This window comes from Nycticebus coucang, chromosome 18 (genome assembly GCF_027406575.1).
Source record: "Nycticebus coucang isolate mNycCou1 chromosome 18, mNycCou1.pri, whole genome shotgun sequence".
Taxonomy (NCBI): domain Eukaryota; kingdom Metazoa; phylum Chordata; class Mammalia; order Primates; family Lorisidae; genus Nycticebus; species Nycticebus coucang.
The window spans coordinates 43,154,704-43,181,986 of NC_069797.1; the positions used below are offsets into that span (position 1 = coordinate 43,154,704).

General features: G+C 42.2%; 1 protein-coding gene across 1 annotated transcript; it reads left to right on the top strand.

The window, feature by feature from the left end:
• The first annotated feature begins 73 nt into the window (after positions 1-73).
• On the top strand, positions 74-26,277 carry SKA2 (spindle and kinetochore associated complex subunit 2). Its single transcript, XM_053567802.1, has 4 exons — positions 74-191; positions 8,665-8,751; positions 14,562-14,738; positions 25,907-26,277. The coding sequence occupies exons 1-4, from the start codon at positions 159-161 to the stop codon at positions 26,033-26,035; spliced, it is 426 nt and encodes a 141-aa protein (XP_053423777.1). The 5' UTR covers positions 74-158; the 3' UTR covers positions 26,036-26,277.
• Positions 26,278-27,283: the final 1,006 nt, after the last annotated feature.

Genomic DNA, 27,283 nt, shown 5'->3' on the forward strand with positions numbered 1-27,283 from the left:
GTGGGGCGTTACCCAGTCCCCAATGGGCGGGAGCTGGTGGAAAGCATGAGCCAATGAGTACCAGACTTTGAGTGACAGCTGTCCAATAGAGAGCCTCAGTGCTAGTACGGCTCGTGGCTTAAGTGCCGCCACGGTCTGAGGAATGTCAACTATTCAACATGGAGGCGGAGGTGGATAAGCTGGAACTGATGGTGAGTGCAAAGCGAAGGCGATCTGCTGGGTAGTTTATTTTTCCCCAATAGCCCCGAAGTTGGGGCGCAATTTGGAGTCGCTGGAAACTCTCGTCGGCGGAGGCTGGACCAGCATCTAGTTCCCTCCTCCTGCACCAAAGGGAGCCGCCACCGTCTCCAGTCTAAACCGCTGCGGGGGAAGGGGTTACATCCGGGAAACTCGAGAGGGAAATGGCGGGAGATGCTGAGGGTCCGCGCGGCCTTTGGAATTTCTTATTCCTTGCCCTCACCTTTCCATTTCTCAAGGAGCTGCGCCTGGTGCAGACAGCCAGCGTTCCATGTTTCCACCAAAAAAAAAAAAAGATGTGACTGGAAAGTCCTAAACGCCCCAAGAATAAGAAAGGTCGTTCACACTCCCGAAAAAGGGGATGGTGGGTGGGGTAGAGAACAAACCAAGGAAAGCGGGGAGAAATCCCTTTAGTTCACGTTCTCAATGGCGGACTGAGAAAGTCCGAGAAAGGGTGCTAGACTTGTGCACAAGCTCCTAAAGCGACCAGGGAAGCCCCTAGACTCATTTCTGTTTGGCCCAGAGCTGACAAACCTGGGGCGACGGAGCAGTGTGAGCTATGGGGATGTGAACCACGAGTTCTTCCTAGAGGGCCGGCGCGACCGGGACAGGGAAAGCACCTTGCTGTGTAGTTTTCCAGTTTCATTCATCTGTGAAAGTAGAGGGAGGGGGCGGAGAACTGGAGAGGACTCGTTGTTGCTAGCGTGTTTGGCCTGCACGAGGGCACCAAGCTGGTAGGTTGTCCATCTAGCTTAAGATTTTTAAGGATCTTTTCCTCATTCGTCCTCTTTATTCCCCTCCTTCGGGTTTCTAGACTCCTAGGTTGATCGCCCGCGCTTTTTTCTTTCTTAGTTCTTTTGTTCTGTCTTCCGTACTTTTTATCCTGCGTTGTCATTTTTTTCAGATTGGGCTGGCCTCTTGAAAAGCATAGAATTTGGAGGAAGCTCCTGTCGGGTTATTATTGCTATTATTATTATTTGCTTGCTTGTTGAAGAAAATAACAAGATTGAGTAAAAGAAAATACATAAACTTATTCCTTCCATCCGAAATCCGTTCCTCCTCATCCCCCGCCGACCCCTGACATTACTGCTTAGGTATCATTTGCGCCTGTGCTGCCCTCCAGCTGAGTCTTGGGTCCCTAACTTCTACCTTGAAAAGGACTGTGATCTTGGAAGAAACTCCGTGCTACTCTTATCCCCCATTCCTCTCATGTACAAATTTGATTTGAAGGCTTTCAGTTATTACTAACATCTTGTGTTTGAAATTTTGTGGAGGGGGTGTGAGGATGAAGAGGAGTAGGGAGAAATGGCAGGGAAGAGAGAAAAGAGAAGAAGGATTTTCTGCAGATCTTCAAACCTGTAGTCATGAACTTTTGTTCAAAGTTTTATTTGTATCATTAACTGCCTTTTTACAAACACACAGAATGTTATTATAATTTCATTTTACCGCCCCGACGCCCAGCTATTTTTTTGTTGCAATTGTTATTGTTGTTTAGCTGGCCCAGGCTGGGTTCGAACCCACCAGCCTCGGTGCATGTGGCCAGCAGCGTTGTAACCACTGTGCCATAGGTGCCAAGCCTTAATCATGGTTTTTAATATTACTGCTTGATATTGACTAGATTTAAGACAATGCCTCTCACCTTCAGATTTGCCATGTACTCTTAGAAAAAAATGTTATGTCTATGAACTGGTTTAGTTTCTAATATTTTAAAGGAAAATCATTTCCTTTGCAATCTTCTCATTTTTTATTTTACATTACTTAAATAAAGGATTTGCTAAGGAACCAGTATTAATTATTTGATAGGTGAAAAGAGAATGAATACTATTTTACTTTGAAAAGATCCAGGCCCCATCACAGTGACATGCCTAATAATCCCAGCCCTTTGGGAGGCAGAGGTGGGGCCAGGAGTTCAATCAAGACCAGCCTGGGCAACATGGCTTTGTCTCTACTAAAAAAATTGTTTTGAGGGTGGCGCCTGTGGCTCAACGGAGTAGAGCGCCTGCCCCATATGCCGGAGGTAGTGGGTTCAAACCCAGCCCTGGCCAAAAACTGCAAAAAAAAAAAAAAAATTGTTTTTAAAATTTGCAGAGGGGCTCGGCACCCGTAGTTCAGTGGTAGGGTAGGGCTCTGGCCACATACACCCAAGTTGGTGGGTTCCAACCTGGCCCAGACCAGCTAAACAATGACAACTGCAACAAAAAATAGTCGGGGCAACAAAAAATAGTCGGGCACTGTGGTGGGTACCTGTAGTCCCAGCTACTTGGGAGGCTGAGGCAAGAGAATTGCTTAAGCCCAGGAGTTTGAGGTTGCTGTGAGCTGTGACGCAACGGCACTCTACCAAGGGCAGCATAGTGAGACTGTCTCAAAAAAAGATACATATAAAAAATAAAATTTGCGGGGGTCAGAGATGCTGGGCCCAGTGGGTCATGCCTATAATCCTAGTACTCTGGAAGGCCAGGGTAGGAGGATTGCTTGAGCTCAGTAGTTCCAGACCAGCCTGAGCAAGAGCAAGACCCATCTCTACTTTAAAAAATACAACAGAAAAATTAACCCAGCACTGTTGATGGGTGTCCGTAGACCCAGCTATCCAGGAGGCTGAGACAAGAAGATTGCTTAAACCCAAGAGTTTTAAGTTGCTATGAGGAAAGCTGATGTCATGGCACTCTAGCCTGGGCAATTGAGTGAGATTCTGTCTCAAAAAAGAAAAAAAAAATTACATGGTATGGTGACAAATGCCTGTAGTTCCCAGTCTCTCAGGAGACTGAGGCAGGAGGATCAGTTGAGCCCAGGAGTTCAAGGTTGCAGTAAGCTAAGATCCCATTAAAACAGTGCAGCTGTTTTGTCTCAAAAAGAAGGAAAAAATTGTTTTTTTGTTTTTGTTTTTGAGACAGTCTGACTCACCCTGGGGTTGAGTGCTGTGGCCAACCTAGCAACCTCAAACTCCTGAGCTCAAATGATCCCCTTGCCTCAACTTTCTGAGTAGCTGGAACTACTGGTGCCCAGTAGTGCCCAGGCTGGCTAGTTTTTAGTAGAAAAGGGGTCTTGCTTTTGCTCAGGCTGGTCTAGAACTACTGAGCTCAGGCAGTCCTCTCATCTCGGTTTCCCAGAGTGCTAGGATTGCAGGCTTGAGCCATCTCACCCAGCCTAGCCTAATTTTAATGCAAAAATTTTTCATATTTCTTGTTTGTATTAACTTCCAGTTCAGAAAGGCAAACATTTCTCTTTTAAACATTTGTCTTTAAAACCTGATACTTGGTTAGCAGAGTTAAATATTCAATAATTTGAGTTATGTGCCCCAAGATTTGAGTACAAGACACTCATGTTCCAGCTGTCCTGAACATGAATCCATTTCTTAGTATGCTCAATCCAACTAAGTAGCTGAACTGAACCATTTAAAGAGAGGTTGGTAAAAATAATGAAAATGTATTTTTGCATCAGTCAACGTTACTAATGGAAGAATAAACTCATTGTAGGACAATCTTTGTTCTCTTTTTTCTCTTCACTTATTGAGTGGTATTTGTCTAGCGGTCTCCTTTTGTAGTACTACTACTGATTGTACACGAAAGGTGATGCAATGTGATACTATGATACTATTTCTATTAATGAAGTTTACATCTAACTTTTGAATGTAGTCTTACCAGTTAAAAGGTTGGAATGTTCATTTGGCTTGAAACTCCCACCCCCTTCGGTCATTATTTTCTCTTTGATATTTCTAAGTTTGAAGGAAATGGAGATACTCTCTTCCTATATTTAAGGTATCTTAGGAGTTAAGCAAAATTTTAAAATCTTCTTCCATGGTATTTCTTTACTTTTTTCTTTTCTTTTTTTTTTTGTAGAGACAGAGTCTCACTTTATGGCCCTTGGTAGAGTGCCGTGGCCTCACACAGCTCACAGCAACCTCCAACTCCTGGGCTTAAGCGATTCTCTTGCCTCAGCCTCCCGAGTAGCTGGGACTACAGGCGCCCGCCACAGCACCCAGCTATTTTTTGGTTGCAGTTCAGCCGAGGCCGGGTTTGAACCCGCCACCCTCGGTATATGGGGCCGGCGCCTTACCGACTGAGCCACAGGCGCCGCCCTACTTTTTTCTTTTCTTGATGACACTTCTTTTTCATTGCTACTATACATTTAGATAGAGGTAATGTCGTTCCTTTCAGATCACGCTGACTACCTCCCTGGCAGTCTCTTGTTATAATAGCCCTGGTTTACAAGTTTAGATTCCAAAATGATAGATTGAGTATGAAAAGATTGAAAAACTTATTTTAGTTTTCATTTGTTTTCTTTAATGTTTTTATTCAAAAGGCTCCTTTTATATGGCAGTTAATCAGTTGCCTTGGAGAATGAGCTAATCAGAATCTCTGCAGAGAATAGAAATATTTTTCACAACTTTGCCTTAGTAGTAATTATAACAGTTTTGCTAATACCAATCTTAAGGTATTAGCAATAACTATGTTAATTACCACTAAGGCTTAGAAAATACTTACAAAATTCCTTTCCATATACATTTCTTTCCTTATACATGTTTCCATTTGAATGTTATTTGTGTATTAGTCATCAAAAAACAATATCACTTTGTTATTTAAGTCTTATTCTTTCTTTGTAAACGTTAATATAAATGTTTTTTGTTTTTGGATGTTTTCTGTTCAAAATGGCAACCCTACTTTAAATTCTTTTCACACTGAAGCTTCAACTGATGCAAGATGTTTTTGTATTCTTTTCCTACTTATTACTGCTAACGAATGCTCTGACTTTATTGCACTACTGTACTTTACAGCTAGCAGTGCAATAGTATTGTCAAAGCATCTGAAAGCAGTATGCACGCCAGAATTTTGATTCTTCCCTTATGTCTTTCTTCAGTATCTGTGAATAATTTACTACCATATTTGTTGCCGAAAACCGTAATTTTATAACTTACAGTGTTTCTTTAAGAAAGTCACAATTTGAAAAAAACGAATTAAAAACTATTATATTGTAGTATGAACACATTGAGAGAATGCTTTTTATATCTAAGTTGTTACAGCTTGTCTGAGCAGTATCTTTATAATTTGCTTGCTTTCTGTTAAAGATTTGTATAGGTTCTGGTAAGTCTTAGGTTTTATTTGAGTTTTATGATGAACTAATTTAAGTGATGCAAACAATCTCTGCTGCATACTTCCTTTGGTAACTTGCCCCAATTCTTAAGTCTTAATTGGCATTAATTTTATGTATTATGTAGGAAAAGCTTGAGTTTAAAACCTAAGAATTTTTATTGTTTTTTGAGACAAAATCTCACTCTGTTGCCTGGGCTAGAGTGAGGTAGCATCATCGGCGTAGCTCACTGTATGTAACCAACAACTCCTAGGCTAAAACAATCCTTGTGTCTCAGCCTCCTGAAAAGATAGGACTGTGGGCATTATCCTACCATGCCTACCTAATTTTTCCTTTTATTTATTTATTTATTTATTTTTTGCAGTTTTTGGCCATGGCTGGGTTTGAACCTGCCATTTCCAGCATATGGGGCCAGCGCCCTACTCCTTTGAGCCACAGGTGCCATCACAGCATCTCACTGTATTGCTCAGGCATTGGGGCGGGTGCCTGTAGTCCCAGCTACTTGGGAGGCAGAGGCAGGAGAATCGCTTGAGCCCAGGAGTTTGAGGTTGCTGTGAGCTGTGATGTCACAGCACTCTACCCAGGGCGACAGCTTGAGGCTCTGTCTCAAAAAAAAAAAAAAAATGTAGAGAATTTCAAGAAGCTAAGAATAATTTATGAATTATACCACATTCAGAAACAAACCACTTTTAACACTGGTTTCCAGTTTTTCTTTTTTTTTTTTTGCATTTTTGGCCAGGGTTGGGTTTGAACCCGCCACTTCTGGCATATGGGGCTGGTGCGCTACTCCTTTGAGCCACAGGTGCCACCCTAGTTTTTCTATATGTACACACATATTTTTCAAATAGAGGTCTTAACCATAGTCAATGCTATTTTTGTTTTAACAAGTCATAAATACATTGGCATGTCTACATTATCATTTAAAACAGTAGGGGCGGCGCCTGTGGCTCAAAGGAGTAGGGCGCTGGCCCCATATACCCAGAGGTGGCAGGTTCAAACCTAGCCCCTGCCAGAACTGCAAAAAAAAAATTTTAACAGTAAGGGCTAAATCTGTCTACATTATCATTTAAAACAGTAATGGCCTTTATTAAGATCATAAAAATAATACCTGCTTCCTGCAAAGTACAGAATTATGTAAAAAGTGAAACCTGGGTGGCACCTGTGGCTCAAAGGAGTAGGGCGCAGGCCCCATATGCCAGAGGTGGCGGGTTCAAACCCAGCCCCTGCCAAAAAAAAAAAAAAAGTGAAAGGTTATCTGCAATAGTTGTTTGTATAGTGCCTTTTTCTTTTTTTGAGACAGAGTTTCATTTTGTTGCCCTGGGTAGAGTGCTGTGGCGTCACAGCTACAGCAACCTCAAAGTCTTGGGTTTAAGTTATTCTCTTGCCTCAGCCTCCCAAATAGCTAGGACTACAGGTGCCAGCCACACTGCCTGGCTATTTTTTTTAGGGACGAGGTCTCTGGTTCAGGCTGGTCTTGAACCTATGAGCTCAGGCAGTCCACCCTCCTCAGCCTCCCAGGTGCTAGGGATTATAGGCGTGAGCCACCATGCCTGGCAAAAAATTATTTCTATTTTTAATTATTATGAATACCTAATAATTGTATATATTTACAGGATACATGAGATGTTTTGATACAGGCATACAATGTTTATTAATCAAATCAAAGTAATTGGGGTGTCCATCACCTCAAGCATTTATCATTTTTATATTAGGAATATTCCAATTCCACCAACAATAAACATACTGTAAGTTTTTTTTTTTTGCAGTTTTTTTGGCCGGGGCCGGGTTTGAACCAGCCACCTCTGGTATATGGGGCCAGCACCCTACTTCTTGAGCCATAGGCGCTGCCCAACATAGTGTAACTTTTTTTTTGTTGTTTGTTTGTTTTTTTAGAGACAGAGTCTCACTTTGTGGCCCTTGGTAGAGTGCCGTGGCATCACACAGCTCACAGCAATCTCCAGCTCCTGGGCTTAAGCGATTCTCCTGCCTCAGCCTCCCGAGTAGCTGGGACTACAGGTGCCCGCCATAGCACCTGGCCATTTTCTCGTTGCAGTTTGGCTGGGGCTGGGTTTGACCCCGCCACCCTCGGCATACGGGCCGGCGCCCTACTCACTGAGCCACAGGCGCCGCCTGTTGTTTGTTTTTTTGAGACAGAGTCTTACCACATTGCCCTCAGTAGAGCGGCGTCGCCTCATATCTCACAGCAACTTCAAACTCTTGGGCTTAAGTGATTCTGTTGCCTCAGCCTCCCAAGTAGCTGGGATTACAGGTGCCTGCTACAGTGCCTGGCTATTTTTTTGTTGCAGTTGTCATTGTTTAGCTGGCCCAGGCTGGGTTCAAACCCACCAGCTTGGTGGCCAGTGCCCTACCCACTGAGCTACGGGTGCCGCCCTTATAACTTCTTTTTGACTCTAGTCACTGCATTGCATATAGTATCATTTTCAATAACTTCAAGATATTCCAAATATTGATATTTTTAAATGTAACTTTTCATTCTAATTCAGTCATCCTATATCCCCAGTGACCTGTGGCAGTTCTCCCCTTTTTATTTCCCTTAGAGGTTTATTACACATCAAGGTCCTATAGTTTAGTAAATCGGAATTATTCAAACAATTACTCCTAAAACTTTTCTTGTACTGTTGGTGACTCTTTACGCTCTTTAATTTTGGTGGCACAGGTCTGTAGCTTTTTTTTTTTTTTAAATGGAGTTGCAAATAAGGTAAGAATGAGAGAGTCCTGAAATAAATTTATTCTGCTTTTTAACTTGAAACCATATTCCCTGCCATAGGTAGAAAAATCCTGCCTAAGTTTCGAGAGTATCAGTGATGCTAGCGAGTTCTTGAAATCATTATTTTTTGTGTTAATAAATGACAGTGGTTACTTAGTATTTTAATTTTGGCTCAAAATCCAAGAGGAAAGCACAGAGAAAATGACTTTCAAAACAGTAACTAGTTTTAACATTTTTATTGGAGCATAAGTATTATGGATAACAGATGTTTTATGTATTTCTTTTATTTTTTATTTTTTTTTATTTTTGTAGAGACAGAGTCTCACTGTACCGCCCTCGGGTAGAGTGCCATGGCGTCACACGGCTCACAGCAACCTCTAACTCTTGGGCTTACGCGATTCTCTTGCCTCAGCCTCCTGAGCAGCTGGGACTACAGGCGCCCGCCACAACGCCCGGCTATTTATTGTTTTATGTATTTATTTCCACATTTTCAAATTAGTATGTATCACATAATGTTAAATTCTAATAAATATAAAGGGGAAAGAAAGAATAAAGTATCATGTTTACTAATAACTGTTTTGGTTTACAAAATGATGATTTGTGCTGTTCTTTAGTTCCAGAAAGCTGACTCTGATCTGGATTACATTCAGTATAGGCTGGAATATGAAATCAAGACTAATCATCCTGATTCAGCAGGCAAGGTAATCTGCAAATTAAATAAACCTTTAAAAAAATAATATTTTTAACAGAATATTTTAAAAAAGAATATTCTAAAAGTATTTCTTTTTTTTTTTTTTTTGTGCTTTTTGGCCGGGGCTGGGTTTGAACCTGCCACCTCCAGCATATGGGACCGGTGCCCTACTCCTTGAGCCACAGGCGCCACCCTCTAAAAGTATTTCTAATAATAATAGATAAGAATTATATTACAGTTGTAGTTTTTTTGTTTTTTTTTGTAGAGACAGAGTCTCACTTTATGGCCCTCGGTAGAGTGCCGTGGCCTCACACAGCTCACAGTAACCTCCAACTCCTGGGCTTAAGCGATTCTCTTGCCTCAGCCTCCCGACTAGCTGGGACTACAGGCGCCCGCCACAACGCCTGGCTATTTTTTTGTTGCAGTTCAGCCGGGGCTGGGTTTGAACCCGCCATCCTCGGTATATGGGGCCGGCGCCTCACCGACTGAGCCACAGGCACCGCCCTGTAGATTTTTTTTTTTGAGGCAGAGTCTTACTATGTTACCCTTGGTAAAGTGCTGTGGCATCACAGCTCACAGCAACTTCAAACTCTTGGGCTTAGACAATGCTCTTGGGTCAGCCTCCCAAGTAGCTGGGACTACAGGCACCCGCTACTACACCTGGCTATATTTTTATTGTCATTGTTGTTTAACAGGCCCGGGCCAGGTTTGAACCTGCCAGCCCTGGTGTATGTGGCCAGCACCCTAACCACTGAGCTACAGGCACCGAGCCACGTTTTAGAATCTTAAAATCTTGTGTTCGAAGTTTGGTCATGGCATACTGGAGAGATTGTACTAGGAGTCAGTGAAATTTGTCACTACTTTTTTTTTTTTGCAGTTTTTGGCCAGGGCTGGGTTTGAACCTACCACCTCCGGTATATGGGGCCAGCGCCTTACCCCTTTGAGCCACAGGCGCCACCTACTTTTTTTTTTTTGAGACTGAGTCTCGCTCTGTTCCTCCGGCACCATGGCCTCAGCCTAGCTCATAGCAGCTTCACACTTCTGGGCTTAAGGAATCCTTACTTAGTTTTCCGAGTAGCTGGGACTACTGTCATGTGGCACCACGTTTGGCTAATCTTTACTATTTTTAGTAGAGGCAGGAGTCTGGCTTTTGCTCAGGCTGGTCTTCAACTCTTAAGCTCAAGGAATCCTCCCACCTGGGCCTCCCAGAGAGGTAGGATTACAGGTGTGAGTCACTGCAATAGGCCAGTTTGTGAGCATTTTGATTACTTCAGAAAGAAACTCCAAACTCATTAGAGTTATTTCCTATTATCCTTCCTCACTGCTCCACCACCTTCCAGTAACCACAAATCTATTTTCTCTTTCTATAGATTTGTGATCTGAACCTGTCACATAAATGGAATTGTAGTATAATAAGTGGCCTTTTATGTCTGTTTCTTTTTCACCTAACTTTTTTGTTTGTTTGTTTTTGAGACAGAGCCTCAAGCTGTCGCCTCCTGGTAGAGTGCTCTGGCATCACAGCTCACAGCAACCTCCAACTCCTGGGCTTAAGCAATTCTCTTGCTTCAGCTTCCCAAGTAGCTGGGACTACAGGTGCCGACCACAACGCCTGGCTATCTTTTGGTTTGTGGTTGTCATTGTTGTTTGGCAGGCCCGGGCTGGATTTGAACCCACCAAATATGTGGTGTATGGTGTATGTGGCTAGCGCCTTAGCCACTTGAGCTACAGGCGCTGAGCCACCTAGCGTATTTTTAAGGTTCATCCATGTGGTAGCATGAATCGGCAGTGATGAGATTGTAGCTTGCTTGAGACTGCACGCATGTGCCATCATGACTGGCTAATTAAAAAAAGCATTTTTAGGGCCGTACCTGTGGCTCAAAGGGGTAGGGCGCTGGCCCCATATGCCAGAGGTTCAAACCCAGCCCCTGGCCAAAAACTGCAAAAAAAAAGCATTTTTAGAGATGGGGGTATTGGGGAGGTGGGTCTCTGAAGTGTTGCCCAGGCTAATCTTGAACTCCTAGCCTCAAGCAGTCCTCTTGCCTCTGCTTTCCTTAATTTTTTTTCTTTTCTTTTTTGTCTTTTTAAAATTGAGACAGGGTCTCTAGCTCTGCTTCCCAGGGGTCGAGAGTGCAATGGTGGCTTACAGTAACCATAAATTCCTGAGCACAATTGATCCTTCTGCCTGAGCCTTCTGAGTGGCTGAGATTAAAGGTGTGTGCCACCACACCTGGCTAATTTTTGGTCTTGCTCTTGTTCTGGCTGGTCCAAAACTTTTGACCTCAAGTGACCCTCCTGCCTCAGCCTCCCAAAGTGCTAGGATTACAGGTGTGAGCCACTATGCTTGGACTCATTTCTTTTTGTAGCTGAATAATATTTTATTGTATGGCTATACTACATTTTCTTATCTATTCATCAGTTGATGGGCATTTGGGTTGTTTCTGTCTTTTGGATACCATGAGTAATGCTGCTATGAACATTCATGTACAAGCCCTTATATGGACATGTTTTCATTTCTCTTGAATACATATCTAGGGGTGGACATATTGGCCATGTGGCAACTCGTTTAATAGTATTAGGGCCCACCAAAATATTATAAAGCAGGTCAACCATTTCACATTCTTGTTTTTTAAAAAAATTACAATAAAATACACATAACTTAAAGTTTACCATTTAAATCTTTTTTTTTTTTTTTTTTGTAGAGACAGAGTCTCACTGTACCGCCCTCGGGTAGAGTGCTGTGGTGTCACACGGCTCACAGCAAACTCTAACTCCTGGGCTTACGTGATTCTCTTGCCTCAGCCTCCCGAGCAGCTGGGACTACAGGTGCCCGCCACAACGCCCGGCTATTTTTTGGTTGCAGTTTGGCCGGGGCTGGGTTTGAACCCGCCACCCTCGGCATATGGGGCCAGCGCCCTACTCTCACTGAGCCACAGGCGCCACCCCATTTAAATCTTTTTTAAGTATACAGCTCAGTGGTATTAAGTGTATCATCTTTGTGCAAATAACATTGCCATCCATCTTCAAAACTTTTTCATCTTCCTGAACTGAAGCTCTGTACCCATTAAACAATAAAACTCCCAGTGAGGCATGGGGGCTCATGCCTGTAATCCTAGCACTCTGGCAGGCTGAGGTGGGTGGATTGTCTGAGCTTACAGGTTTGAAATCAGCCTGAGCCAGATCGAGACCTCATTTCTAAAAATAGCTGGGTGTTGTGGCAGGCACTTGTAGTCCCAGCTACTTGGGAGGCTGAGGCAGGAGGATCTCTAGGATCTCTCTCTCTCTCTTTTTTTTTTTTTTTTGTAGAGACAGTCTCATTCTATTACCCTTGGTAGAGTGCTGTGGCGTCACACAGCTCATAGCAACCTTTAACTCCTGGGCTTAGGGGATTCTCTTGCTTTAGCCTCCTGAGTAGCTGGGACTACAGGTGCCCGCCACAACGCCTGGCTTTTTTTTGTTGCAGTTTGGCCAGGGCTGGGTTTGAACCCACCACACTCGGTACATGGTGCCGGTGCCCTACCCACTGAGCCACAGGCACTGCCTGGCAAGAGGATCTCTTGAGCCCAAGAGTTTGAGGAGTTTGTTTGCTATGATGCCATGACACTCTACCCTGGGCAACAAAGTGAGACTCTGTCTCAAAAAAAAAAAAAAAAAACCCAATAACTTCCCATTCCTCCTCTCCTCCAGTCCTTAGCAACCACCATTCTACGTTCTATATCTCTAAATTTAACTACTGTATCTCAAAGAAGTAAAATTATATGATATTTCTCCTTACTGTATTTCACTTAGCATAATGTTCTCAAGATTCATCCATACTGTAGCAGTCAGAAAGTCCTTCCTATTTAAGGGTGAATAATATCCCATTGTATGTATATACCACATTATGTTTATCTATCTGTCAATGGACATTTGGTTTGCTGCCATCCTTTGGCTTTGTGAATAATGCTTCTGTGAACATTGGTGTACAAATACCTCTTTTCCATATTTTCAGACATACTTTGTATTCACTAAGTTTCATTTTCTTCCATGGAAAGAAACATCCTTTCTGTTCTATCCTTCTGTTCCAGTCTGACCTCTTGCTCTATAGGGCTTCTGCCTGGCTATCTTTCTTGAACTTCTTTACTATCATTTTAATATTTGCCTTGGTTTTATTCCTTTATCAGATCACATGTTTTACTCTGTCTTGGTTTGTTTCCTGGTTGTATTGAAGCATATCCTTTAGAAGAATGTTCTGAGAAGTACAATGTGAAGAAGAAAGTTAAGTTTTTGAGAAATTGAGTGGTGTCAAGTTATCTTATTCTTTAAGAAAAATCAAAATATAGCCGGGCGTTGTAGTGGGTGCCTGTAGTCCCAGCTACCTCGGAGGCTGAGGCAAGAGAATCACCTAAGTCCGGGAGTTGGAGGTTGCTGTGAGCTGTGTGACGCCACGGCACTCTACCGAGGGTGATAAAGTGAGACTCTGTCTCTAAAAAAATAAAAAAATAAAGAAAAATCAAAATAGTACCTTTAATTTTCTACTGGATAGCATTCAAAATTGTATTTCAGAAATACTATGTAATTATTATGAACTATGTATCCAGTGTTATATATTTAACCTTATTAGGTATTTATTATTGCTATTTTTTTCCATGGTTTTTTTGAGACAGTCTCAAGCTGTCACCCTGGGTGGAGTGCCATGGCTTCATAGCTCACAGCAACCTCCAACTCTTAGGCTCAAGCAATCCTGTTGCCTCAGTTTTTCTATTTTTAGTAGTCTTGCTTTTTGCTCAGGCTGGTCTCAAACTCCTGAGCTCAAGCAATCCACCTGTCTCGGCCTCCCAGAGTGCTAGGATTACAGGCACGAGTCACCCCATGCCTGGCCCCGTGGGTTGTTTCTAAACCTAGGTTATAAATTCCTTGAGAATAGGAGCTAGGTCTTTTCTTCCTTTCTTTCTCCCTTCCCTTCCCTTTTCTTCCCTCTTCTCCCCTGCCCTCCCCTCCCCTTTTTTCTTTCCCTTCTTTCCTTTCTTTCCTTTACTTTCTTTCACTTGACACAGAATCTCACTCTGTTGCCCAGGTTAGAGTGCTTTGGCATCAAGCCTAGCTCACAGCAACCTCAAACTCTTGGGTTCAAGGGATCTTCCTGCCTCAGCCTCCTGAGTAGCTAGACTACAGGTGCCAGCCGCAATTCCCAGCTAATTTTTTCTATATTTAGTAGAGAACAGGTCTTACTATGTTGCTCAGGCTGGTCTTGAACTCTGGAGCTCAAGGGCTCTTCCTGCCTTGGCCTCCCAGAGTGCTAGGATTACAGGCGTGAGCCACAGCCACCTTAGGTCTTTTTTTTTTTTTTTTTTGAGACAGAGTCTCACTATGTCACCCTTGGTAGAATGCTGTTGCATCACAGCTCATAGCAACCTCAAACTCTGGGGCTTAAGCAATTCCCTTGCCTCAGCCTCCCAAGTAGCTGGGACTACAGGCGCCTGCCACAATGCCCTGCTATTTTTTTGTTGTAGTTGTTCCTGTTGTTTAGGAGGCCCTGGGCCAGATTCCAACTCCTCAGCTCTGGTGTATGTGGCTGGCTCTCTAGCCTCTAAGCTACAGGCACTGAGCCCACCTTAGGTCTTAGACTTCTTTTTTCTCCACCTCCCCTCCCATACTCTGTCACATGATTGCAGAATTAAATATTCAACAGAATTCAAATTGAATGATAAACTATGTTGTATATACAATATTTTAATTCTTTAAAAGAAGCTTAATTTTTCCTTTTCATAATTTTTTTCTTGCTCAAAAATTGCTTAAAACCTTTTCATAATTTAATGTATATTAATTTTTTTTCTGATGTAGAAAAGTCCAGTTACACTGTTAAAGGAACTGTCAGCGATAAAGTCTCGATATCAAACTTTGTATGCACGCTTCAAACTAGTTGCTGTTGAGCAGAAAGAGACTAAGAGCCGCATTTGTGCTACTGTGAATAAGACTATGAACATGATACAACAACTACAAAAGCAAACAGACCTGGAGGTAATGTTTTCAATTGAATTTGTATAGTTTTAGTTCTGAGTATGGTTTTGAAAGATGAATCCCCAGTAATTTACATTTTGAAATTCAGCAGTTTGACCTATTAGGAGAAATGAGATTTTTCTTCATACCCTGAGATATAATAGCTGTTATCTCCTTTTATATGTTAAAATAGACATATAGACTTGACATGGTTAATGAAGAGGTGTGTGGTCTTCGATTATGTAACTATGGCATAAGAGAAAACTTGCTTGTACTTACTTATTAAAATTACCAGCTCTGCTGGTTCCTATAAGTGCTAGTGAGACTGAGAATTCTGGAAAGCATATACCAGTTACTTAAAAATTTTTCTTTTAGGGCGGCGCCTGTGGCTCAGTCAGTAAGGCGCCGCCCCATATACTGAGGGTGACAGGTTCAAACCCGGCCCCGGCCAAACTGCAACCAAAATATAGCCAGGCATTGTGGCAGGCGTCTGTAGTCCCAGCTACTCGGGAGGCTGAGGCAAGAGAATCGCTTAAGCCCAGGAGTTGGAGGTTGCTGTGAGCTGTGTGAGGCCATGGCACTCTACCGAGGGCCATAAAGTGAGACCCTGTCTCTACCAAAAAAAAAAAATTTTTTCTTTTAAGTTCTCTTCTTCATGTGACTTGGCAGGGATAAAAGGGCTGACTTTCTCCATTTTCCATTCCCCATCTCATTTAGTGTTAGAATCTTTGTAACCGTGAGCCTCTATCACTGATTTGTATACAGCTTTTCAGATATGTTGCAGTAGGAAAAAAGATGTTAGCTACTAACATAGGCATTAAGATTTTGAACTGACAGTTGAAGGATTTGGCAGCATTTTCATTTACTATGAAAGGAAAGCTAGGGCTTTAGAAAGAAAAGCTAGGCTGTGCATCGTGGCTCATACCTGTAATCCTAGCACTCCAAGAGGCCAAGATAGGAGGCTTGCTTGAGCTCAGGTGTTCAAGATCAGCCTGAGCAAGAAGCCCTGTCTCTATTAAAAATAGAAAAACTAGCTGGGTATAGGGGCGGCGCCTGTGGCTCAGTAAGTAGGGCACTGGTCCCATATACCGAGGGTGGCGGGTTCAAACCCGGCCCCAGCCAAACTGTAACCAAAAAATAATAACAATAAAATAAAGTAAAATAAGAAAGTTAAAAAAAAAAAAAAAACTAGCTGGGTGTAGTGGTGGGCACCTGTAGTTCCAGCTACTTAGGAGCCTGAGATAAGAGGATCACTTTTTTTTTTTTCTTTTGAGACAGAGTCTTACTTTGTTACCCTGGGTAGAGTGCCCTGGCATCATAGCTCATAGCAACCTCAAACTTTTGGGCTGAAGCAATCCTCTTGACTCAGCCTCCTAAGAAGTTGGGACTACAGGCATCAGCCACACGCCTGGCTATTTTTTAGAGACAGGGTCTTGGTCTTGCTCAGGCTGATCTCAAAACTCCTGAGCTCAAATAATCCCCCTGCCTCAGCCTCCAACAGTGCTAGGATTATAGGTGTGAGCCACTGTGCTGGTGCAAGAGGATCACTTGAGACCAAGAGATTGAGGTTACTGTGAGCTATGATGATGCTATAGCACTCCACCTAGGGCAACAGTGAGACTCTGTCTCAAAAAAAAGGAGGCTGGGTACAGGGGCTCATGCCTATAATCCTAGCATTCTGGGAGGCTGAGGTGGGTGTTGTCTGAGCTCAGGAGTTCAAAACCAGACTGAGTCAGAGTGAGACCTCATCTCTAAAAAAATAGCTGGGTGTTGTGGTAGTTACCTTGTAGTCCCAGCTACTTGAGAGGCTGAGGCAAGTGGGTCGCTTGAGCTCAAGAGTTTGAGGTTGCTGTGAGCTCAGCACTCACCAAGGGCAACAAAATGAGACTGTCTTAAAAAAAAAAAAAGGAATAGCGGGAATAGGGTAATAGAATTTAAAATAGTAATGGTGGTGTCACATGCTAATAAATCATGCAAAAACATGTATATGATAAACTTCTATACATAGAACTCAAATCACATATTCTTCTATTTATGTGATCAAAGCCTAACAATAGAAACATATAATCATATTCTTGAGAAACAAATCTTGAACAGAGTTTAAGTATAGTTCCAAAAGTATATGACAACATATATGCATAGAAAGCCATAAAGTGGGTGGCACCTGTGGCTCAGTGAGTAGGGCGCCAACCCCATATACCGAGGGTGGTGGGTTCAAACCCAACCCTGGCCAAACTGCAACAAAAAATAGCCGAGCATTGTGGTGGGCGCCTGTGGTCCCAGCTGCTGGGGAAACTGAGGCAAGGGAATAACCTGAGCCCAGGAGCTGGAGGTTGCTGTGAGCTGTGATGGCACAGTGCTCTACCAAGGGCAATAAAGTGAGACTCTGTCTCTACAAAAAAAAAAAAAAGAAAGCCATAAATTTATTAAAGCACAGAATAAATTTGGGTGAATGAACAAAGAGAAAAACGGTATTTTTCTTTTCTTTTTCTTTTTGCAGTTTTTGGCCGGGGCTGGATTTAAACCCGCCACCTCCGGCATATGGGGCCGGCACCCCACTCCTTTGAGCCACAGGCGCCGCCCCATTTCTTTTTTTTTTTTTTAAGCAAAAGGATAAGGTTTCTTGAATGATAAAAGAGAGAGATAAGTGAAAGAAGGGAGATAGAACCTCTGGCAGAGGAGGGGGCGCATTTCAAGTGGGAAACTGATTGAAAAATGATATTTTGAATATTTACTACAATTTCCCCTACTGGATATAATAAATAGATCGTATATTTCTGATTGAGACTACAGGTACAGAAAAATAGCTATATAGTGATAGGGGATTTCAATCATCTGAATATTTGCAAAGGTTTTTATTTAGTTAAGAGAAGAAATATCTGGCTGGGTGCAGTGGGTCACAGCTATAATCGTAGCACTCTGGGAGTCCAGGTGGGAGGATCATGTCAGCCCAGGAGTTCAAGGGTGCAGTGAGCTATGATTTTGCCACTGTGTTTTAGCCTGGGAGACAGAGACCCTGTCGTTAAAAAAAAAAATTTGAAATGAGAAATAATTTTGTTCATCTTTCTGGTAGAAAGCTAAGGGAGTTTTCATTTTGTATCAAGCTAAGGAGAAATTAATGAAAAATAGGTTATAAAACTTGGGGGCGGCACCTGTGGCTCAAGGAGTAGGGCGCCAGTCCCGTATGCCGGAGGTGGCGGGTTCAAACCCAGCCCCTGCCAAAAACCAAAAACAAAACTTGGAGAAGGATGTCTTTTTTTTTTTTTTTTAGAGACAGCATCTCTCTTTATCACTTTTGGTAGAGTGCTGTGGCATCACAGCTCACAGCAACCGCCAACTCCTGGGCTTAGGCGATTCTCCTGCCTCAGCCTCCCATGTAGCTGGGACCACAGGTACCTGCCACAACACCTGGGTATTTTTTTGTTGCAATTTAGCCGGGGCCAGGTTTGAACCCACTACCCTCAGTATATGGGGCCAGTGCCCTACCCACTGAGCCACAGGCGCTGCCCAGGAGGTCATATTTTAGAATTAATGATGGTCAAGTGGGAAAATGTTGGCTACAGTAGGCCTTGAATCTATTACTTTAAAATGAGAGTAGTTGAAAAGTTCAGAGAAAATACAGGTGTGATGCTTAATGTTCTCAGAGATGTTTAAGATTAAAAAGGATTATTAAGGCCAAGCAATGTGGCTTATGCCTGTAATCTTAGCACTCTGGAAGACCAAGATAGGATTGCTTGAGCTCAGCAGGGACTATCCTGAATTAAGTGCAAGACCCTGTCTTTACAAAATATAGGAAAATTAATCAGGTATTGTAGCACGTGTTGGTAGTCTCAGCTACTCAAGAGGCTGAGGCAGGAGGATTGCTTGAGCCCAGGAGTTTGATGTTGCAGTGAGCTATGATGATGACACCACTGTAGCCAGGGCAACAACAAAACTCTGCCTCCAAAGGAAAAAAAAGGTTGTTACAAATTTTATGATCCAAATGTGAAAAAAATAAAAAAGAAATGACATCTATAGAGAGTTGCATAACCAAAAATAGCTCTATGAACCTAGAGTTTTTAGGATATGCAAGGTAGAATTTGTAAAGAAATTTCAAACATTAAAAGGTATTTATTAGTGATAGGGATAAACCTGTGAGAATAGTTAACAAAGTCAAAGGCTAGATTGAGCTGAGGCCTTTGAAATTTTCTAAAATAACCAAAATGGCCTCTAAAATTATTTTGGGAGCATGAAGAACAAAAAAGGGTTAAGTTTGTTTAAGGCAAATGGTACTTCGGTTAGAGATAACAGAAAGCAAAACTGTTTAGGTATTATCTTGCTATAATCTTTATCAAAGTGAGTGTCTTTTATTTGGAGGGGTAGAAAAATGTATCCAAATGGATAATACTCAAAAAGAGCATTTGAGTTGATAAAATTAAATTATAAATAGAACAGAAAAGGAGATGGGAAAAGGGAATATTAATTTCCTCATCTTTCTTAGCTGATTTAAGACATTGAGGTTTAAATATACTTAATTATAAAGGTAACCACCAAAAGAAAAATAGAGGGGACTAATTTATGTCAAAACAAAAAATAGAAAAAAAAGCCCCAAATGAAAATAATACCAATAAATTATTATTATTATTATTATTATTTTGAGACAGATTCTGTTTTGCCCTGGATAGAGTGCTATAGTGTCATAGCTCACAGCAACCTCAAACTCTTGGCCTCAAGTGATCCTCCTGCCTCAGCCTCCTGAGTAGCTAGGACTACAGGTGTTAGCCACAGCCTGGCTATTTTTTAGAGACGAGGTCTCACTCTTGCTCAGCCTGGTCTTAACTCGTGAGCTCAAGCAATCCACCTGCCTCAGCCTCCCAGAGTGCTAGGATGATAGGTGTGAGCCACTGTATGGGCCCAGGAACAATAGACTAAGAAGAAGAAAGGCAATAAAAGTAGAATGTGTTGGGGCGGCGCCTGTGGCTCAAAGGAGTAGGGCACCGGCCCCATATGCCTGAGGTGGCGTGTTCAAACCTAGCCCCGGCCAAAATCTGCTAACAACAACAACAAAAAAGTAGAATGTGTTATTCAGTTGATGCTCCTACAAACTTTAGGTTAACTTGACCTTAATTCCTAGAGAAAAAAATTGTCGAGGGTTTATAAACAGATGATCTGAAAACTCTTGCACAGTGATTATTACAAGGAAAAACATGGATTCATTGAGAACAAACAAGTCTTGCCAGTATAGTATAATTCCCTTTTTTTGAGAGAGAAGAAGAGAATCCTAACTTTTCAGGTTGCAAGCATATGATTGGTCTTCTCTTTCCTTTTTTCTTTTTCTTTCTTTTTTTGGCTGGGGCCAGGTTTGAACCCGCCACCTCCAGCATATGTGAGGTGGCGCCCCACTCTTTGAGCCATAGGCACCACCCATCCTTTTTTCTTTTCTTTTTTTTTTTTTTTGTAGTGACAGAGTCTCACTTTACCGCCTTCAGTAGAGCGCCATGATGTCACAGGACTCACAGCAACCTCTAGCTCTTGGGCTTCCGCGATTCTCCTGCCTCATCCTCCCCAGCAGCTGGGATTACAGGCGCCTGCCACAGTGCCCGGCTATTTTTTTGGTTGCAGTTCAGCCGGGGCTGGGTTTGAACCCCCTACCCTCGGTATATGGGGCCGGCGCCCTACTCACTGAGCCACAGGTGCTACCCCCTTTTTTCTTTTTTAAAGCAAGATCTTGCTCTGTCTCTAGGGGTAGAGTGTAGTGAGGACTTCATAGCTCACAGCAATCTCAGACTCCTGGAGCTGAGCCTCTCAATTACCTGGCACTACATGCAGTAGCCACCACACCTGGCTAATTTTCTTATTTGTTGTAAAGATTGGAGCTCACTTCTTACTAAGGCTGGTCTTGAACTCCTGGTCTCAAGTGATCCTCCTGCCTCCGCCTCCCAAAGTACTAGGATTATAGGCATGAGCCACTGTGATCAGCCTATGATTGCTTTTCATTTTATCCACATCAATATGTTGAACACATATCAATTTGATCAGTCAAACCAACTGTATATGAGAATCAGATAGGTTCTTGACCTGTTTGAGAGCTGGGTTGTTCAATTTATTATATAGGCCACATGTAGCTACATAAATTTAAATTTAAAGTACTAAATAAAATTCAAAATTAAGTTCTTTATTACTGATTGGACAATGCAGATATAGAATATTTTCAGCATCATGGAAAATTTTATTGGACAGCACTGCCCTAGTGATTCTGTATCTGTTGGTGTGGGGTGTTCCAGATTTGACAGTCTCTTTAGAGACGACCTATATAGTTAGGCAGATTTATAACTATTTAAGTGATTCTTCAGGTTGTACCTACTATTAATTCCCCAAATAACCCTTCATTTCAGCTGGCCTGTTCATGGTTTGTGAAACCTTTGTACAACTTCCCTTCAGCTTCTCTTCTTTTTGCCTTTGCTCCTAGTTTCTTTTTGTGGATACTGTGGCTGGTTGTTTTCTCAGCATCTGTTTTCCTTTCTTAACTACTGGAACACAGTCACTCACTGCATAATAATGTTTTGGTGAAGGATATGATGGAGGTCTCATAAGGTCATAATATTAGATTTTTACTGTATTTTTTCTTTTCTTTTTTTTAAGTTCTTTTTTTTATTTTAATTTTTTAGCATTTGAGTTCTTTTTATTATTATTGTTATTATTAAATCATAGCTGTGTACATTAATGCAATCATGGGGCACCATACACTGTTTTTTTTTTTTTTTTTTTGTAGAGACAGAGTCTCACTTTATGGCCCTCTGTAGAGTGCCATGGCATCACACAGCTCACAGCAACCTCCAACTCCTGGGCTTAAGCGATTCTCTTGCCTCAGCCTCCCGAGTAGCTGGGACTACAGGCGCCCGCCACAACGCCCAGCTATTTTTTGGTTGCAGTTCAGCTGGGGCTGGGTTTGAACCCACCACCCTCCGTATATGGGGCCAGCGCCTTACCTACCGACTGAGCCACAGGCGCCGTCCCATACACTGTTTTTATATACCATTTGACATATTTTCATCACACTGGTTAACATAGCCTTCCTGGCATTTTCTTAGTTATTGTGTTAAGACATTTATATTCTGGGTGGTTTGAACCCACTGGCCGTGGTGGGTTCAAACCCGGCCCCGGCAAAAAAAAAAGACATTTATATTCTACATTTAGTAAGTTTCACATGTACCCTTGTAAGATGCATCGTAAGTGTGATCCCACCAATCAACCCTCCCTCCGCCCATCCTCCCCCTCCCCTCCCCTACCTCTCCCCCTTCCCAGTGTTCTTAGGTTATAACTGGGTTATAGCTTTCTTTTTTTTTTTTAATTATTAAATCATAGCTGTGTACATTAATGCGATCATGGGGCACCATACACTGGTTTTATAGACCGTTTGACACATTTTCATCACACTGGTTAACATAGCCTTCCTGGCATTTTCTTAGTTATTGTGTTAAGACATTTATATTCTGGGCGGCGCCTATGGCTCAGTCCGTAGGGCGCTGGCCCCATATACTGAGGGTGGCGGGTTCAAACCCGGCCCCGGCCAAACTGCAACCAAAAAATAGCCGGGCGTTGTGGCGGGTGCCTGTAGTCCCAGCTACTCGGGAGGCTGAGGCAAGAGAATCGCCTTAAGCCCAGGAGTTGGAGGTTGCTGTGAGCTGTATGAGGCCACGGCACTCTACCGAGGGCCATAAAGTGAGACTCTGTCTCTACAAAAAAAAAAAAAAAAGACATTTATATTCTACATTTACTAAGTTTCACATGTACCCTTGTAAGATGCACCGTAGGTGTAATCCCACCAATCACCCTCCCACCGCCCATCATCTTCCCTCCCTCTCCCCCTTTCCCCTATTCTTAGGTTATATAGCTGGGTTACAGCTTTCATGTGAAAGCCATAAATTAGTTTCATAGTAGGGATGAGTACATTGGATACTTTTTCTTCCATTCTTGAGATACTTTACTAAGAAGAGTATGTTCCAGCTCCATCCATGTAAACATGAAAGAGGTAAAGTCTCCATCTTTCTTTAAGGCTGCATAATATTCCATGGTGTACATATACCACAATTTATTAATCCATTCGTGGATCCATGGGCACTTGGGCTTTTCCCATGACTTAGCAATTATGAATTGGGCTGCAATAAACATTCTGGTACAAATATCTTTGTTATAATGTGATTTTTGGTCTTCTGGATATATACCTAGTAGAGGAATTATAGGATTGAATGGCAGGTCTATTTTTAGATCTCTAAGTGTTCTCCAAACATCTTTCCAAAAGGAACGTATTAGTTTGCATCCCACCAGCAGTGTAGAAGTGTTCCCTTTTTTCCACATCCATGCCAACATCTCTGATCCTGGGATTTTTGTGATGTGGGCTAATCTTACTGGAGTTAGATGATATCTCAAAGTAGTTTTGATTTGCATTTCTCTGATGATTAAAGATGCTGAGCATTTTTTCTTTTTTTTTTTTTTTGGTTTTTGGCCGGGGCTAGGTTTGAACCCTCCACCTCCGGCATATGGGACCAGCGCCCTACTCCTTGAGCCACAGGCACTGCCCCAAAAGATGCTGAGCATTTTTTCATATGTCTGTAGGCCGTGCGCCTGTCTTCTTCAGAGAAGTTTCTCTTCAAGTCCCTTGCCCAGCCTGCGATGGGATCACTTGTTCTTTTCTTGCTAATACGTTTGAGTTCTCTGTGGATTCTGGTTATTAAACCTTTGTCAGAGAAATAACCTGAAAATATCTTCTCCCATTCTGAGGGCTGTCTGCTTGCTTTACTTACTGTGTTCTTGGCTGTGCAGAAGCTTTTTAGTTTGATCAGGTCCCAGTAGTGTATTTTTGATGCTGCTTCAGGGGGTCCTCCTCAGAAAATATTTGCCCAGGCCAATTTCTTCAAGAGTTTTCCCTACACTCTCTTCTAGTATTTTTTTTTTTTTTGTAGAGACAGAGTCTCACTGTACCACCTTTGGTAGAGTGCCGTGGCGTTACATGGTTCACAGCAACCTCTAACTCTTGGGCTTACGCGATTCTCTTGCCTCAGCCTCCCGAGTAGCTGGGACTACAGGCGCCCGCCACAACGCCCGGCTATTTTTTTGTTGCAGTTTGGCCGGGGCTGGGTTTGAACTGGCCACCCTCGGCATATGGGGCCGGCTACCAACTCACTGAGCCACAGGCGCCGCCCTAGTATTTTTTTTGGTGGTTTTTTGGCTAGGGCTGGGTTTGAACCCGTCACCTCTGGCATATGGGACTGGCGCCCTACTCCTTGAGCACCAGGTGCCGCCCTCTTCTAGTATTTTTATAGTTTCATGTCTTAAGTTTAAAGCTTTAATCCAGTGAGAGTCTATCTTAGTTAATGGTGAAAGGTGTGGGTCCAGTTTCAATCTTCTACAGGTTGTCAGCCAGTTCACCCAGTACCATTTGTTAAATAGGGAATCTTTTCCCCACTGAATGTTTTTAATTGGTTTGTCAAAGATCAAATAACAGTAAGTAGCTGGGTCGTTTCTTGGTTCTCTATTCTGTTCCATACTGTTTTTTTTTTTTTTTCTGTAGAAAAAATAGATAGACTATATATACAGATATTTACCATTGTATTACATTTGTTTAGAGTACTCAGTACAGTGATATGCTGTACAAGTTTATAGCCCAGGATCAATACACCATACCATGTATCCTTGTTGTTAAGCAACACGTGACTGTACTTTCTTTTTTTTTTTTTTTTTGGTTTTTGGCCGGGGCTGGGTTTGAACCCGCCACCTCTGGCAATATGGGACTGGCGCCCTACTCCTTGAGCCACAGGTGCCGCCCGTGACTACTTTCTTGAGATGAGTGTTGTTTCTGGCAGCCATGAGCCTGGAATGAAACTGGCACCATCCTCAGTTCTAGGGGTTTTTCTGATTGGCAAGGGGAATGGATTTTCTTTAGTTGCATTGGTTCAGGAATGGGTTTGTAACCCAAATGACACGATAGGACAGAAAGTCTGGAAGTATGTAAGTAGGAAAAGTTTCCTCACTGCTGAGAGAACCCTGAGAAGAAAAAGCATCTTTTCTTCTTCTGGACATTGTGTAGATGTGATACTGAGTGTTGTTAGAGCCATTTTGCTGTCTGCTGAAGGGTAAAAGCACTATTAAGGATATCAGAGCTGTGAGATGAAAAAAATTGAGTCTTTACATTGTTAAGCTGCTGAATAAGTCAGCCCTAAAGTCTTTTCTTTGAAATTTAATGTCTAATGATGATTTTATTATTCATCTATTTTGATATATTTCTATTATTTATAAATAGTAGCTACAGCATCTATTCTTCAACATTTAGCCCACATTTCTACTTCTATGAGAAAATTTTCACACTATTTTTCTTATTTTTTCAAAGTACAATTAGCTCTCCATATCCATGGATTCAATCAACTATGGCCAAAAATATTCAGAAGAAACATAGTTGTCTGCCACTATACTGAACATGTAGACTTGTTCAGTACTTCTTGTCATTATTCCCTAAACAACATAGTGTAAAAATTGTTTACGTGGCATTTACATTGTATTAGGTATTAGGATGTTCCTAGGTTATATGCAAATATGACACCATTTTATATAAGGGACTTGAGCATCTGTGGATTTTGGTACCCTGGAACCAATCCACAATGGATACTGAGGGACAACTTACTTTTAGAATATGGTATCTAGGGTGGTGCCTGTGGCTCAAGGAGTAGGGTGCCGGTCCCATATGCCGGAGGTGGCAGGTTCATACCCAGCCCTGGCCAAAAACCACAAAAAAAAAAAAAAAGAGAATATGGTATCTAAACATACCATATTCTAAAAGTAAGATTTTTTTGGTTCTATTATAGTCCTAAATTGTTTGATTTTCTGGTCTGTTTCTTTAACTTACTTGCAAATTCTTTACAAGTTCAAACATTTTAGTACCCATATATAGATAACCTAATATCTATACAGGGTGGCCATAAATTCTAAATTAGACAACATTTTAAATTGCACATGAACTTTATGGCCCTCTGTATTTTTCCTTGCCTTCCTAAATTTGTAATTACATATATAGTATAAGCTTACTATTGGTGTGACATATATACCATTTTACTATTGGTGAAACATATATTGGTGTGATAAAGCTAAAATAAACTAAAACTAATTTAACAGTCTTTAAAGGTTTTGAAATAAAGATTTTATCATTTATTTTCTAGTTGTCACCACTGACTGAAGAAGAGAAAAATGCAGCAGAGCAATTAAAATCTCACATGCCAGACTTACGAAGAAATGGACTTCCAAAAGGGAACTCTAATAGAGAAGAAATCAATTCCACAAAAATTTAGGAAGATGTCTTTTAATGGTTGATAACTAGTGGGAGGGGGCTGGTGAAGGAGAAGAAGGTTTGGCTGGGACTGGTTAATGCTGCCTTTCATATGAGAGAAGAATAATAAAGTTCAGCCAAAAAGATGAAATTGGAATAAAGGGTTTTACTTACATACACACACAAGTATGAGAGGAAGTGCTAGATAGAGTATGTGAAAGAAAATAAGAATTAGTGGGTGGCACCTGTGGCTCAAGGAGTAGGGCACCGCCCCCATATACCAGAGGTGGGGGGTTCAAACCTGGCCCCAAATACCGGAGGTGGGGGGTTCAAACCTGGCCCTGGCCAAAAACTGCAAAAAAAAAAAAAAAAAAAGATACTAATACATTATTACTGTTAAAAATATTCTAGTTAGGGCGGCGCCTATGGCTCAGTCGGTGGGGCGCCGGCCCCATATACCGAGGGTGGCGGGTTCAAGCCCGGCCCCGGCCAAACTGCAACCAAAAAATGGCCGGGCGTTGTGGCGGGTGCCTGTAGTCCCAGCTACTTGGGAGGCTGAGGCAAGAGAATCGCTTGGGCCCAGGAGTTGGAGGTTGCTGTGAGCTGTGTGAGGCCACGGCACTCTACCAAGGGCGATAAGGTGAGACTCTGTCTCTACAAAAAATATAAATAAATAAATAAAAATAAAAAATAAAAAATAAAAAAAATATTCTAGTTAATGCTAAAGCTTGTAAGTGGGGGAAGGGAGAAGCAGGCATTGCAGTTTTGTAGTTAAGATCGGGCTTTGGAGTCCTGCTTGAGATGTAAGTAGCAAATTGTAAATTCTAACTGTGACCCTAAGCAAATCACTTAACTTCGTGATTGTCAGGATACTAAAGTGTTAAAAGGTTTGTTATTTAGTGACCCTTCAATGAATGGTAGTTACACATGTATAATAAAAACAAGGCTTTGAAAAGAGTAGGTAAAGGGCGGCGCCTGTGGCTCAGTGAGTAGGGCACTGGCCCCATATATCGAGGGTGGTGGGTTCAAACCCCGCCCCGGCCAAACTACAACAAAAAAATAGCTGGGTGTTATGGCGGGCGCCTGTAGTCCCAGCTGCTCGGGAGACTGAGGCAAGAGAATCACGTAAGCCCAAGAGTTGGAGGTTGCTGTAAGCCGTGTGACGCCATGGTACTCTACCGAGGGCGGTAAAATGAGACTGTCTCTACAAAAAAAAAAAAGAAAAGAGTAGGTAAAAATGCATCTAACATTAGTTCTGTAGTTAATAAAA